The sequence below is a fragment of the Sphaerodactylus townsendi genome, linkage group LG07 (genome assembly GCF_021028975.2).
Source record: "Sphaerodactylus townsendi isolate TG3544 linkage group LG07, MPM_Stown_v2.3, whole genome shotgun sequence".
Classification (NCBI taxonomy): Eukaryota; Metazoa; Chordata; class Lepidosauria; order Squamata; family Sphaerodactylidae; genus Sphaerodactylus; species Sphaerodactylus townsendi.
The window spans coordinates 270,572-285,487 of NC_059431.1; the positions used below are offsets into that span (position 1 = coordinate 270,572).

Here is a 14,916-nt window from a genome sequence, read left to right on the forward strand (position 1 = left end):
CAACACAGGGACATCCAATCCAATCCAATCGCCCGGTGGAACAATTCAGTCTTCCAGGCCCTGCAGAAATCACTAAGATCCCGCAGGGCCCGTACCGCTGGTGGAAGTGTGTTCCACCAGGCAGGGGCCAGGGCCGTAAAAGCCCTGGCCCGGGTAGAGGCCAGCTGCATCACAGAGGGGCCAGGGATCATCAGCTAGTTGGCCTCAGCAGAACACAGAGGCCTACCAGGGACATATGGGGTGAGACTGTCCCAAAGGTATGAGGGTCCCAAGCCGCGAAGGGCCTTAAAGGTTAACACCAACACCTTGAAAACAATCTGAAATTCCACTGGAAGCCAGTGTAGGCAACGCAACACCAGGGTGATATGGGCTCGAGCCGCCCACCAGAAGTCGTGCCACCGCATTCTGGACCAGTTTCAGTTTCTGGATCAGTCTCAAGGGAAGGCATCTAGAAAGGTCTTGCTGAGTGCCACATTGCCCTGGAGGGAGGGTCAGATAAAAAATGTACCAGATACAAGAGTGGTAGAGACCACTTTTCTAATCAGTTTGGCTCTCCTATGCTTCCCCCACCCCCAGACACACAGCGCTTCCGAAACACATCTCAGGTTTAACTTGAAAAAGTTTTCCCTTCTGGAGCCTCTTCTGACTATACCTGCCACAGGTGAGCCTTTCCCTGTGAACCAGGTGGTGCGGACATTGTTCTTGTCAGGATGCAGACGGCTGGGCTTGAAAAGGCCTTGGGGAGGGCAGGCGTAGAGACGGATGGTCGCCGTCTTGGCGTCTTTCCCTGTGGGGAAAAGAGATGCAGCAGAGTGGCTGAAATCCATCAATAGTGAGTCAAACAGGTTCCCTCCTCGCAAAGGTGTGCTATAGCTCGGAGGGACAACCAAAACAGCTGTGGAGCGGGAATAAGAGGAGAGAAGCAGCCATTGTGGGAGCTGACCACAGTGGGATGCAAAAATGACAGGTAGAGAGTAGGACCTGGGGTAACGGGTTCAAGGTGAAGGAAAAGAGATTCCGCTTAAACATGAGGAAAACTTCCTGGCAGTAAGGGTTGTTAATGTCATGATTGTTGTTATTTCGGGAATAAGGCAGTATACTAAATTCAATTAATCAATTAATCAATTAATCAATTAATCAATTAATCAATTAATCAATTAATCATCATCATCATCATCATCATCATCATCATAATAAAGAGGGTGATGAAACCGTGGAGCACATCATCTGCTGTTGTAAGAAAATAGCCCAAACTGACTATCTCGAACGTCACAATAGGCTAGCAGCAATGGTGCACTGGAACCTTTGCAAAAAGTACGGCCTGCCCTGTAGCAGAGACCTGAGAATGCGAGCACAAGCCATGAGAAGACTATCGAGAAAATGGAGGAAACAAAATACTCTGGGACTTTAGAATACAGACAGACAGACACCTGGCACACAACACCCCAGACATAACAGTGGTAGAGAAAAAACATGTTTGGATCATAAGATGTTGCTGTGCCAGTTGACAACAAGGGTAGAGGGACAAAGAGCTGGAAAAGATCACAAAATACAAGGACCTACAAATTGAAGTTGAATGATTGTGGCAAAAAAAGAACAGTAATCCCACTAGTAGTCAGTGCTCTAGGAGGAATCCCAAGAAATCTTGAAAAACATCTGGAAAGCCTAAACTTGGACAGAACATCAGTCCACCTGCTGCAGAAAGCAGCACTTCTAGGAACTGCACATATTCTACGCAAATACCTCTAATATCCTAGGTCCTTGGGAAGGACTCGATATTCAGAGATGAATTCCAGACACCTGTGCTGTGTTGTTATGTGTATAATAGTAATAATAGTAATAATAATAATAATAATAATAATAATAATAATAATAATAATAATAATAATAATAATAATAATAATATGCTAATGGGTTATGTTATTGATAAATTTTGTGCGATGTATACTTTGTAACGTACGATATTGTGATTTGTTATTTTGCTGACTTTATTCCCATGTCTATGAATTTTTTTGTATATTGTGATGCTTATTGATGTTTGCTAGTATTGATATTGCTGATATTGATATTGTTGCTTATACTATTGTTGTGCGCCGCCCTGAGCCCTTCGGGGGAGGGCGGGAAATAAATTGAATAAACTAAACTAAACTGTGGAATTCACTGCCTCAGAGAGTGGTGGAGTCTCCTTCTTTGGAGGTTTTGAAACAGAGTCTGGATGAACATGTGTTGGAAATGCTTTCATTGTGTGTTCCAACGTGGCAAGGGGGTTGGACTCGATGGCCCTGGTGGTCTCTTCCAACTTTATGATTCCATAATGTTCTTCCTGTCAGCTTCACTTAATTGTTTTTTAATCAATACATTAATGCTACACTCATCAACATCAGCTTCTTCACCCACTTCTACTAGTTCAGATGGAAAAAGCATGCACACCCACACACAGAGTTCAAGAGCGCTGAAGACATCTGTGACAGCACGGCACGTGATAACTCAGGATCTATCTATCTATCTATCCATCCATCCATCATCCATCCATCATTAGTGGTAGACAAGGAAGAAGTTCTGGCAGCCATTGATAAACTAAATGTTACCAAATCCCCTGGCCCAGATTGCATTCACCCAAGAGTTCTTAAAGAGCTCAAGCATGAAATTGCTGATCTTCTCACTTTAATATGCAACTTATCCCTGGAATCAGGCTCCATCCCTGAAGACTGGAAGATGGCCAATGTCACACCAATCTTTAAGAAAGGATCTAGGGGGGACCGGAAATTACAAGAGCCAGTCAGTTTGACATCTGTTCCTGAGTAGAGAATTGGTCCCAGTCTATCATTAAAGAGATAACATTATAAAACAATGTAGAAAAGCAAAGACCTGCTGAGAAAGTCCAGTCAACATGGCTTTTTTGCTGAGAGCAAATCCTGTCTTACAAACTTACTAGGATTCTTTTGAGGGGTGTAAACAGGCATGTGAACAGGGGTGAACGGTGGACATTGTCTACTTAGATTTCCAAAAGGCTTTTGACAAAGTTCCCTCACCAGAGACTGTTGAGAAAACTCAGCTTAATGAAGAAGGAATAAGAGGGGAAGTCCTAATATGGATTAAAAAACTGGTTGAGAAACAGGAAACAAAGAAGTGGGTGTAAATGGGAAGTTCTCACAATGGAGAGATGTCCATGGTGGTGTCCCCAAGGATCCGGATTTTGGGACCAGTGCTCTTTTAACCTATTCATAAATGACCTGGAAGTAGGGGTGGGTAGCGTGGTGTAAGTTTGCAGATGATACCAAATTATGTGGGGTGGTGAGAACCACTGGGGATTGCGAAAGAGCTCAAAGCGGACCTTGATAAAGTGGGTGAGTAGACTCAGAAATGGCAAATGCGGTTCAATGTAAGCAAAATGTAATGTGATGCACATAGGGGCAAAAAAATCCAAACTTCACATACCGCGCTACAGGGGTCAGTTCTATTAGTCTAGACCAGGAAAAGGGGATTTAAAGCGTCTTGGATTGATAGTTCCATGTGGGAATGTCAACTCATTGCATGGCACAACTGTGAAAAAAGGCAAGCTATGCTGAGGATCATTATGAAAGGAGGTGATAATAAAACTGCACAGGAATTGTCATGCCCTTATATAAAGCACGTGATGTCGCGACCGCGCGGAGTACTGTGTCCAGTTCTGGTGGCCGCATCTCCAAAAGGATATTGAGGAGATAGAAAAAAAAAGTGCAGAGAAGGAACAACAAAAGGATGATTGAGGGGACTGGAGCACCTTCCCTATGAGGAGAGGCTGCAGCTTTAGGGACTCTTTAGTTTGGAGAGGGAGGCTGACTAAGGGGATATGATTAGAAGTCCTATAAGAGTATGCATGGGGTAGAAAATGTTGACAGAGAGAAATTTTTCTCTCTTTCTCTATTAATACTAGAACCAGGGGGCATTCATTGAAAATGCTGGGGAAGAATTAGGACTAATAAAAGGAAACACTTCTTCACGCAACGTGTGATTGGTGTTTGGAATATGCTGCCACAGGAGGTGGTGATGGCCACTCACCTGGATAGCTGTAAAAGGGGCTTGGACAGATTTATGGAGGAGAAGTCGATTTATGGCTACCACTCTTGATCCTCTTTGATCTGAGATTGCAAATGCCTTAACAGACCAAGGTGATCGGGAGCAACAGCCGCAGAAGGCCATTGCGTTCACATCCTACATGTGAGCTCCCAAAGGCACCTGGTGGGCCACTGCGAGTAGCAGAGAGCTGGACTAGATGGACTTTGGTCTGATCCAGCTGGCTTGTTCTTATGTTCTTATGTTCTTATCCATCTATCATCCATCTATCATTCATCTATCCATCTATCTATCATTCATCTATCTATCCATCCATCCATCCTCCATCTTCCATCCTTCCACGAATGAACTTATAGACCGCCCTCCCCTGGAGGACTCAGGGTGGTTTACAACAAGAACAACTAATAACAAGTCATACAGCGGCACAATAAGTACCGGTACAAATTAAAACACAGCATTTAAATCATACTATAAAATTTCAAAATAGCAACAGATGGCGCCTATTGGCTAAAACTCCTCTAAGAGGGGGACGGCAGGGTCCCAGCTGTTAAAAGAAGGGGAAAAGGGAGGGGGGGAAGGAAAGGGAGGGGGTATCAGCAGCTGGCCTCCCCGAAGGCCCGGCTTTTCACAGTCCACCCGCTGAAATTTAGACACCACAACTTTCCGAACAACGCTTCTATTAATGTAGGCAAACACTGCCCCAGACCCTTCTAGCTGTGGCATTATGCCGTGGACCTGCAATCTGTTACCTACTTTTTTCCGGATGCCCTGTGGCACACAGCAGCTATTCTGTCGAGGAATGCACAAGACTACAAATGGAAGGGGTTCGTAGCAAGCAAGGAAATCTCCCTCACCGTGGGGATGCAGCAGTACCACAGGCTTCAGATGGTTCCCATTGGCATAGGCAAACATCACACTCCCCAGGCCCTGTTCCTTGTAACCAATTGGTGGCGTGTGGGCCAAAATGAGGGCACAAGCTTCCGGTGGTAGCTGAAGTTGAGGATTGTCCTTGTCTTGGAAGATCTCCCTGAAGGGTGGTAGAGAAGGAAGGGTCATAATAACAAACACATGCAGCTTTGAGTAATATGTTGAGGTCCAGTAGCCCTTTGAGGAAGAGGAAGAGGAAAGGAAGAGGAAGAAGAGGGAGGAAGAAGAAGAAAGAAGAAGAAGAAGAAGAAAGGGAAGAGGGAGGAGGAAGGAAGGGGGAAGTTGGGAGGGAGGAGGGATATGTGGCATAAATCCAAACTCTTCTTCTTCTTCTTCTTATTACACTCCAACACATGCCAGCTGGGTGACTTTGGGCTAGTCATGGTTCTTCCGAGCTCTCTCAGCCTTACCCACCTCACAGGGTGTTTGTGGGGGGGGAGGAGATTGTAAGCCCCTTTGAGTCTCCTTACAGGAGAGAAAGGAAGGATATAAATCCAACTCTTCTTCTTCTTGGTCCCACAGCTCCTCCATTGAGGAGCCCTAAATTGAGGCAGGTGGTGAGGGCTTCGAAAGTCTCTGGGAAAAGAACAGCTGACTTTGGGCCAAGGGACATCATCCAGCGGGGTTTACATGTGGAGGAGTAGAAGAAGAGTTTGGATTTATATCCCCCTTTCTCTCCTGCAGGAGACTCAAAGGGGCTGACAATCTCCTTGCCCTTCCCCCCTCACAACAAAGGTGGGGCTGAGAGCTCCGAGAAGCTGTGACTAGCCCAAGGTCACCCAGCCGGCGTGTGTGGGAGGGTACAGGCTAATCTGAATTCCCCAGATAAGCCTCCACAGCTCAGGCGGCAGAGCTGGGAATCAAACCCGGTTCCTCCAGATTAGATACACGAGCTCTTAACCTCCTAACCTTCGAGAGCCCAAGGGAGTCCAGTGTGGTATAATGGTTAAGAGCGGTGGACTGCAATCCGGAGACCTGGGTTTGATTCCCCATACCTTCACAAGAGTGGCAGACTCTAATCTGGTGAAGTAGGTTTGATCCCCCCACCCCGTCTTCTGGGTGCCCTTGGGCTAGTCCCAGTTATCTCGGAACTTGCTCAGCCCCGAATACCTCACAAGGCTCCTGCTGTGGGGAAAGGAAGGGAAAGAATTTGTAAGCCACTTTGAAACTCCTTACAACTGAGAAAAGTACAGTATAAATCCAAAACTCTTCTCTTCAAAGGAGCTTGGACAATTATTATTATTATTTATTCAATTTGGCACACTGCCCATCCCTGAAGGGCTCTAGGCAGTGTACAAGATAAACCCACAACAATAACCAATACAAGATTAAAAAAAAACCAGTGCACAACACATAATCCAAATTAAATACATTAAAAATGTCAGGATCCACATCATAAAAGCCAACTTTAGGTGGCCCCCGAAGTCTCCTATTCCTCCCCAGGAGGGGACCACCATAATATAGCTAATTGGTATGTAGGGGGTTAAGAACATAAGAACATAAGAACTAGCCTGCTGGATCAGACCAGAGTCCATCTAGTCCAGCATTCTGCTACTCGTAGTGGCCCACCAGGTGCCTTTGGGAGCTCACGTGCAGGAGGTGAAAGCAATGGCCTTCTGCAGCCAAGCTGGCTCCCTGGAGCACCTGGTCTGCTAAGGCATTTGCAATCCTTCAGATCAAGGAGGGGATCAAGATTGGTGCAGCCATAGATTGACTTTCCTCCTCCATAAATCTGTCCCAGCCCCTTTTAAAAGTTATCCAGGTGAGTGGCCATCACCACCTCCTGTGGCAGCATATTCCAAACACCAATCACACGTTGCATGAAGAAGTGTTTCCTTTTATTAGTCCTAAATCTTCCCCCCAGCATTTTCAATGAATGCCCCCTGGTTCTAGTATTGTGAGAAAGAGAGAAAAATTTCTCTCTGTCAACATTTTCTACCCCATGCATAATTTTATAGACTTCAATCATATCCCCCCCCTCAGACGCCTCACTCTCCAGAGTCCCAAACGCCTGCAGCCTCTCCCCTCATAAGGAAGGTGCTCCAACTCCTTCAATCATCCTCGTTGCCCTTCTCTGTACTTTTTCTATCTCTTCGATATCCTTTTTGAGATGTGGCGACCAGAACTGAACACAGCACTCCAAGTGCGGTCGCACCACTGCTTTATATAAGGGAATGACAATCCTTGCAGTTTTATTATCAACTCATGACAATCCTTGCAGTTTTATTATCAACTCCCAGCTGGCGTGTGTGGGAGTGTACAGGCTAATCTGAATTCCCCAGATAAGCCTCCACAGCTCAGGTGGCCGAGTGGAGAATCAAACCCGGTTCCTCCAGATTAGATACACGAGCTCTTAACCTCCTACGCCACTGCTACTCCCTTTTAAACCCTTTTACACCATTTTCACACTGCTGTTTTTGGCCCATGCGAAATCTGCCTAGCTGTTCTACTTCAGATCAACAGAGCTACCCTCCGGCTTTTGGAAATGTATAATTTCAACTAAACAGGTTTGTAGCTCCCATCATTAGCATCAGTAAACACATTTGGGTGGCCACAGGTACAAGGTTGGTCCGCCTGGACGGACGCTGTTTGGTTCTCAGCATGCCGCTTCCGACGACACCGTTTTGAATGTTGTACGAAGGAGTTTTAGGATGGCTATTCTGTAAAGACTGGCCATTAAGGATGCTGAGAAGTTTTCCTTTTGCTACGTCATCAACGGCATCAAGTTCAGAGAAAAAGGAGAGACAAGGAAGATGGCCAGCCACTACTCACCCTGGGCATGGTGAGGGCTACATCTACGTTGACTGCAGGTTTGATGCAAGTACCCAGAAGATAACTCCCCATGACTTTCACCGACACAGGAGGCAGGAAGCGGAAACGGCCCTTCACACAGAAGGGGACCTGGACCAAGGGCACCTTTACATCCTTCGGGAGCCAGGACTGGTCCATAATCTGGAAAGCAAGGCAGGGACTGAGACAGGATGGGGCCACACATGCAGAAGACCCAGGATCACAATACAGGAAGCTGGGCTACTATAGCTGGGCTACTATACATAAGCATGAGTCAGCAGTGTGATGCGGCGGCCAAGAAAGCCAATGTGATATTGGGCTGTACCAATAGGAGTATAATGTCAAGATTAAGGGATGCAATTGTAGCTCTCGATTCTACAATTCCCCTCCCCTCTGCTCCATATGGGTCCCTAACATCATCGGGACCCACTATCTTTTCTTGGGAGGGTTTAAGCAAGGGTTTCGTGGGACGCTGTGTTAGGAAATAATTGTTGTTTTTAACTGTATTTATGATAATAGTACTGTGATTTGATATATGATGTTTTTATGTTGTGCACCGCCCTGAGCCCTTCGGGGATAGGGCGGTATATTAAATCAGATAAATAATAAAATAATAATAATATTCTGCATTGGTTAGACCTTACTTGGAATATTGTGACCAGTTCTGGGCGTCAACAATTCAAGAAGGATATTGACAGGCTGGAACAGGCCCAGAGGAGGGCAACCAAAATGGTCAAAGGTCAGGAATCCATGCCCTACAAGGAGAGACTGAGGGAGCTGGGGATGTTTAGCTTGGTGAAAAGAAGGTTAAGAGATGACATGATAGCCCTGTTTAGATATTTGAAGGGATGTCACGTTGGGGAGAGAGCAAGCTTGTTTTCTGCTCCTGCAGAGACTAGGACCAGGAGTCATGCGTTCAAGGTGAAGGAAAAGAGATTCCACCTAAACATCAGGAAAAACTTCCTGACAGGGCTGTTTGACAGTGGAATGCACTACCTCAGAGTGTGGTGGAGTTTCCTTCTTCGGAGGTTTTTAAAGAGGGGCAAGATGGCCATCTGTCAGCAGTGCTTTGATTATGTGTTCCTGCATGGCTGGGGGTTGGACTTGATGGCCTTTGGGGTCTCTTCCAACTCTATGATTCTATTGTTCTAGTAGTGACTCTCCTACGTTTGGTAAGGAGCTGGTGTGCATGCAGAGAGTGGAAGAAACTATGTTTCTTATCTGTACACACCTTCCAGCTGCTCTTTTCAGTAAGACTGTGGGCCCGCTCCCACAGGAAACTTAGGGAACTCTAGGTAGGGCTGACCGCTGGACACCAAAGCTCATTCCAACAGCCCCTTCCTGGATATACCTCAGCTTCAGGAGTCTCTGGGATGCCGGCCAGCAGTGCATTAATTTGGTGCAAGAAGCTGTCAATTTTCTGCTTCCTGCTCTCCTTCAGCGTCACCTCTTTCAGAAGCTCCTCGACCTGTGCAGAAAGGGCGGAAGGAGAGAAAAGGACATAACACATCAGAAGGCTGCATCGCTAACTGTCCTTGCTTTTCCAGCATCATCAAGAGGGCCAGTGATGTACCAAGTGACGAGAACACACTGTCTGAGAGCTGGAGGGTCCTGATCCGCACGTGGCGGGGCTGGGAAGAGGCAGGGGACTACTCTAAGGGGGGGGGGGAGAGAGAGAAGTCAGCAGAGCAAGAAAGGGAAGGCCAAGGTGGTTCAGGAAGTTTTTATCCCAGCAGCTTGTGCTCTAAGCAAGAAAGGGGAGGCCAAGGTGGTTCAGGAAGTTTTTATCCCAGCAGCCTGTGCTCTAAGCAAGAAAGGGGAGGCCAAGATGGTTCAGGAAGTTTTTATCCGAGCAGCTTGTGCTCTAAGGAACACAAAGAAGAAAAGTAAAGCATTGGTTGTGGTGGGTTTTCCGGGCTGCGTGGCCGTCGTCCGGTAGATCTTGTTCCTAACGTTTCGCCTGCACCTGTGACTGGCATCTTCACACTGGACATAGTGTGTAACAAACTTCTCTTTGTGATGCACTTCTGAAGATGCCAGCCACAGATGCAGACAAGAAGTTAGGAACAAGATCCACTGGTCAAACCTGGTTCTCCCACTATTGAACACTGGCTCTATAGAACAAGGGGAAAAAATCCAAACTTCACATACACGCTACAAGGGTCAGTAATATCAGTCACAGACCAGAAAAGGAATTTGGGCGTCTTAGTTGATAGTTCCATGGGAATGTCAACTCAATGCATGGCAGCTGTGAAAAAGGCAAACTCTATGCTGGGGATAATTAGGAAAGGAGTTGATAATAAAACTGCAAGGATTGTCATGCCCTTAAGAACATAAGAACAAGCCAGCTGGATCAGACCAGAGTCCATCTAGTCCAGCTCTCTGCTACTTGCAGTGGCCCACCAGGTGCCTTTGGGAGCTCACATGCAGGATGTGAACGCAATGGCCTTCTGCGGCTGTTGCTCCCGAGCACCTGGTCTGCTAAGGCATTTGCAATCTCAGATCAAAGAGGATCAAGATTGGTAGCCATAAATCGACTTCTCCTCCATAAATCTGTCCAAGCCCCTTTTAAAGCTATCCAGGTTAGTGGCCATCACCACCTCCTGTGACAGCATTCTTAAAACTACTATTTGGAGGAAGGGTTAACTCCCAGTGCACTTTTTACATATTTCAAACTTTTCTGCAAACCGGAGGCATTTTTAAAGTTTGTAGAAAGGTTTTTTTGCCTGTTTATTACTCCAGTCTCTGGATTTGAATATCTACAATTCTGGCTGCATTGAAAATTAGATAGACTATAATGTATTTTAATTAACATCAGCAAACCGCCTAATGTTTCCAGGACCTTCTATCTCCAAGATAAAAACAATTCCACCCAAAGAACACGCCTATCCTGACCTGCAAGCGCAAGAGATTGGAATGGAAGAGGTTCTCCGTCTCCTTCAGCCGGCTCAGTTCTTCACTGGTGGGGGGCTTGTAAAGGGTCGCCTTGCTGATCTTCACCGGCTGCAAGAGGCCTTCAACAGCCAAGCCCCTTTTCCTCGCCCAGGGCCTACTTTTCTTGTTGGCCTCTGTGGCCTCCTGATCTCCACTGTCTGCATCTCTCTCCGCATCTTCAGACATCTGCAACCACAATAACAAAAAACACAACTTAAATAAACTCCATCTTGAGGGACCAAACTGTGTGGAGGAATGCAAGGTGAAGGAATTTTGCATCTCAGAAAATGGACTGAACATCTCTTGCTTTCCACAGAGCAGCCAATGATGGCACTTATGTTATTTTCACTATAGAACTGAGAATGTTCTCAGAATAACTGAGATCTATAAAAGGTATTCTCTGTATGTGTGTGTGTGTGTGTGTGTGTCAAGTCGAGGCCAACTTACAGGCACTATGCAGGGTTTTTAAGGCAAGAGATGTTCAAAGATGGTCTGCCATTGCCTCCCCCCGCATAGCAACCCTGGACCTCCTTGGTAGTCTCCCATCCAGATACTAACAGGGCTAACCCTAAGAATGTGGCAGTCCTGCATCACAGGGCTGTTGTGAGGACAAGATGCTTCCCGGTTGGGAAAAATGCGAAAAAGTATTAAGGAAATGCATTAAAGCACCCCCCGCCAGACCCACCTTCTGTATCCACGTGAATGGAATCTAGTACTAACCACGTTGACTCCAAGAGATCCTTCTTTCATTTCCGGTCGACTCCTGATTGGATAAACGAACTCACTAGTTTTTTTATGTTCTTTCTACGATTGGACAAAGCCTTCCCGGCAGCGGCCGCCCACTCTAGCATGTTTCTGTCTCTTCCCCATCGTCCGCGCTGTGTCTCAAGCAAACTTGCTGGAGTGGGCGTGGTCATGTAAATTTGGTCCAATCAGGGAGCGATATTATCCTGTCTTCCTATCTCCAGCGCCGGACTGTTTGGTTGCTAGGGCGACGGAGGGGCGGGCGTTGCTGAAGCGAGCCCTTCGCTTGCTCATGTCGAAATAAAATGTATTAGTCTTTCTGGGCAATACCCGAGTGCAGCGTTGATCTCTTTCACAACTTTCCTACTTCACAGATCAAACCTATTAAGAAGGAACCTCCCCTTATACCGTTTCCCGCGCTGTGATTGGTATCACTGCTTGTCCATCAACTCGAAGTCTGATTTCTATTGGCTGCCACTCTTTTGACGGACTGGTAACCGTGCCAATGAAGGTTCCAAATATCAGCAAATCAGGGGAGAATCCTGGCTTGATCGACGAATAGATGATCCAATCAGAAGTCCAAGGTTTAGCCATTTGTCAATGGAGTAAGCGGGAGCGTCGTTCCCTTTCTTTCTATTGGCTTCTTCTTAGTCAAACAGCTTGACTGCCCATTCTTTAATCTCAGATTGTAACATCTCCGGGGCGGAGACCTGACCTGTCTTTTTGTTTTTTATCTGGTTTGTGAAACATGGTTAAGCGTGGGATTATAGGAACCATAAATAATGAAGGCAATAATAAGAGTTCAATCTAGTGAATGCACCAGGTAGAATTATGGTTGATTTGAAATTCTGTTAAATATATAAAACTGCTATTGTTGTTGTTATTATTATTACATTTTGTTTAATTTCACAGCTGCCAGTTCTTTAGTTGGTTGTTGACCTTTCATTGCAATTTGAGCCTCACCCAGAGGCCTAGGACATTGTAATGTATCAGCAGATCCCAGCAGGTCTGCATTTTGAATCTGACCAATATTGATTTGATTGATTTGAAGGGGTTTCAAGTGTTGCTATAATTATAATCATTTAGCTTGGTTTAATATCATAGCTGCCAGTTCTTTAGCTGGTTGTTGGCTTTTCATTGCAATTCAACCTTCACCCAGAGGCCCAGGACATTGTAATGTATCGCTACAGTACTCATGCAGATCCCAGTATGAATTTTGATTGTTATTGTTATATTGAACAGAATTTCAAATCAACTAACATTCTAGCAGTCTAACATTGTGTTGTGACCCACCCAGAGCCCTTCAAGGATGAGGCAGGATATAAATCCAAAGTAAATAAATAGCTGAAGCTTTCACTAGATTGAACTTTTATTATTGCCATCATAAGCATAAGCATTTTATTGTCATTGTGCACGCACAACGAAATTTACAGCAGCATTCCTCGATGCACACAGTTTCAGACTCATACCCGATCCTCTCTTTCCCCTTCCTCCACCCAGCCCTACACAGCCCCAAACACATCAACATGAAGCCGCAGAGTTTAGCATAGCCACAGCTCTAGAGTAGAAGCTGTCTCTAAGCCTCTTTGTCCTAGTTTTGATAGACCTGTATCGTCTGCTGGATGGTCACAGTTCAAAAAGAGAGTGTGCTGGATGAGACGGGACTCTCAGAATATTTTGGGCATTATCATCATCATCAATAATAATAATAATAATAATAATAATAATAATAATAATAATAATAATAATAATAATAATAATAATATTCTGCCCTTCCACTTCTGGACTTCCTCTGAGTCTTGTAGTAGACTATTAATGCTAATGATCAATCAGTAAAGGGAGATCTTAGATGCTCAAATAAGAAATTTGTTTTTAGTTTCAGAGGGTAGTGTTATGTCAGCCTGCAGTAAAAGAGCTGGGTTCCAGTCCAGAGGATCTTAGAAACTAATAAGATTTGGGGGTGGGATATAAGATATGAGAGTCAGAGTTCCCTTCTGGTAGCTGACAAGGGGTATCTTGACTCTGTAAAGTTTATGGAGGTCACTGCCTCGGAGTGTGGTGGAGTCTCCTCCTTTGGAGGTTTTTAAAGAGATGCTGGATGGCCACCTGTCAGAAATGCTTTGATTGTGCGTTCCTGCATTGGAGGGGGTTGGACTTGATGGCCCTTGGGGTCTCTTCCGACTCTACGATTCTTTACCCTTCTAAATCTTATCAGTCTCTTAAATATTATTGCCCTGGAGTCTGATATAATTGGAATGTAGGAGAAATGTTCTAAAGAGGGCCAAGTATCTGCCTTGCATGCAGAAAGTCCCAGGTTCCATCTTCGCCATCTCCTGTTAAAAGGACCAGGGTGTAGATCAGTGATGGCGAACCTTTTTGAGACCAAGTGCCCAAATTGCAACCCAAACCCCACTTATTTATCGCAAAGCGCCATCCCGGCAATTTAACCTGAATGCTGAGGTTTTAGTTTAAAAAAAACCAGTTGGCTCCCTCTTCCTCCGCCCCACCCGCTCGAGCAGGGGCCAGCCTGCTCTAGCTTCCAGGAAGTCCCGCGTACACTGCTCTGTGCCTCTCTAGAATCTCTGCCTCCTCTGCACCCTCCCCCTTGGGCAGCAGCCACCTGGAGCACAGGTACCAGTGTGCCATCTAGCCTAGTCCCTCCCCTGCTTACCGCGAGATGCTGCATGCGTTGCGTTAACTCAAGTGGGCCCAGGCCAGCCTTGATGTGTGTGTGTGTGTGTGTGGGTGATTTTCCACCCCCCACATGACGAACTCTGTGTGCGTGTGCCCACAGAGAGGGCTCCGAGTGCCACCTCTGGCACCCGTGCCATAGGTTCGCCATCACTGGTGTAGATGATGCAAAAGACCTCTCCCCCAAGACCCTGGAGAGCAGCTGCCGGTCTGAGTAGACAATATTGCCCTCGATGGACTGAGATCAAAAGATGCAGGTAAGAGCTGCAGGGATAACCAAGCACCGTGAGGGTCAAACAAGTGCATTTGTTCAGCTTGAAGAAAAGAAGATTAAAGGAAGGCTGCTGGCAAATATATCAAGAGATTACAAAGAAAAGGTGGAATAGCATACGTGGGGAGGGGTTAACCTGAAGATTAAGCTTGTAAATTTGAGAGTGCACATTCTCCGTTCCCCCAGATCCTGGGGTCCCAATGACAGGAAAGGGTCAGCAAATGGCCTCTGGCTCCATCCATCCATAGGTCTTTATTGGCATAAAAACACATGACATAAGACATGGTGAATATTCATGATTTAAATTAAAAAACAAAGCAAGAAGGCCCGTTTTTGCAGAAACAAATGTAAAAATACCACCATTGATCTCCCATCCTTAGCGTGACACGACTTTACGGCATCTTCCAGAAATTTGGCTACCCGCTAACTTAATACAAGATTGGAGTTATTCAAAAGAAATATCCGCTTAATCGAACTGGGAAGTCCAGTCCTGTGTACTAGAA

The 14,916-nt window shown here is 45.8% G+C and overlaps 1 protein-coding gene across 2 annotated transcripts; it reads right to left on the minus strand.

Moving 5' to 3' along the window:
- Nucleotides 1-279: 279 nt before the first annotated feature.
- Nucleotides 280-11,542, minus strand: LOC125437248 (nucleolar protein 6-like). Of its 2 annotated transcripts, none has more exons than XM_048504710.1 (7): nt 11,428-11,542; nt 10,669-10,893; nt 9,125-9,241; nt 7,756-7,935; nt 4,911-5,082; nt 653-787; nt 280-479 (listed from the first exon to the last, which is right to left on the minus strand). In XM_048504710.1, the coding sequence occupies exons 1-7, from the start codon at nt 11,455-11,457 to the stop codon at nt 286-288; spliced, it is 1,053 nt and encodes a 350-aa protein (XP_048360667.1). In that variant the 5' UTR covers nt 11,458-11,542; the 3' UTR covers nt 280-285. The 2 variants fall into 2 exon arrangements, with proteins under 2 accessions (XP_048360667.1, XP_048360668.1); XM_048504711.1 differs by having other exon boundaries at nt 11,393-11,524.
- Between the last annotated feature and the right edge of the window lie 3,374 nt (nt 11,543-14,916).

Bases quoted from the DNA above. Each gene is read 5' to 3' on its own strand.
- LOC125437248 (XM_048504710.1), bottom strand. From the start codon at position 11,457: ATGAAAGAAGGATCTCTTGGAGTCAACGTG. The intron at 5,083-7,755 runs GTGAGTAGTGGC...CCACCCTTCAGG, and splicing joins TAGCCCTCACCATGCCCAGG to GAGATCTTCCAAGACAAGGA. The intron at 788-4,910 runs GTGAGGGAGATT...TTTTCCCCACAG, and splicing joins GGTACTGCTGCATCCCCACG to GGAAAGACGCCAAGACGGCG.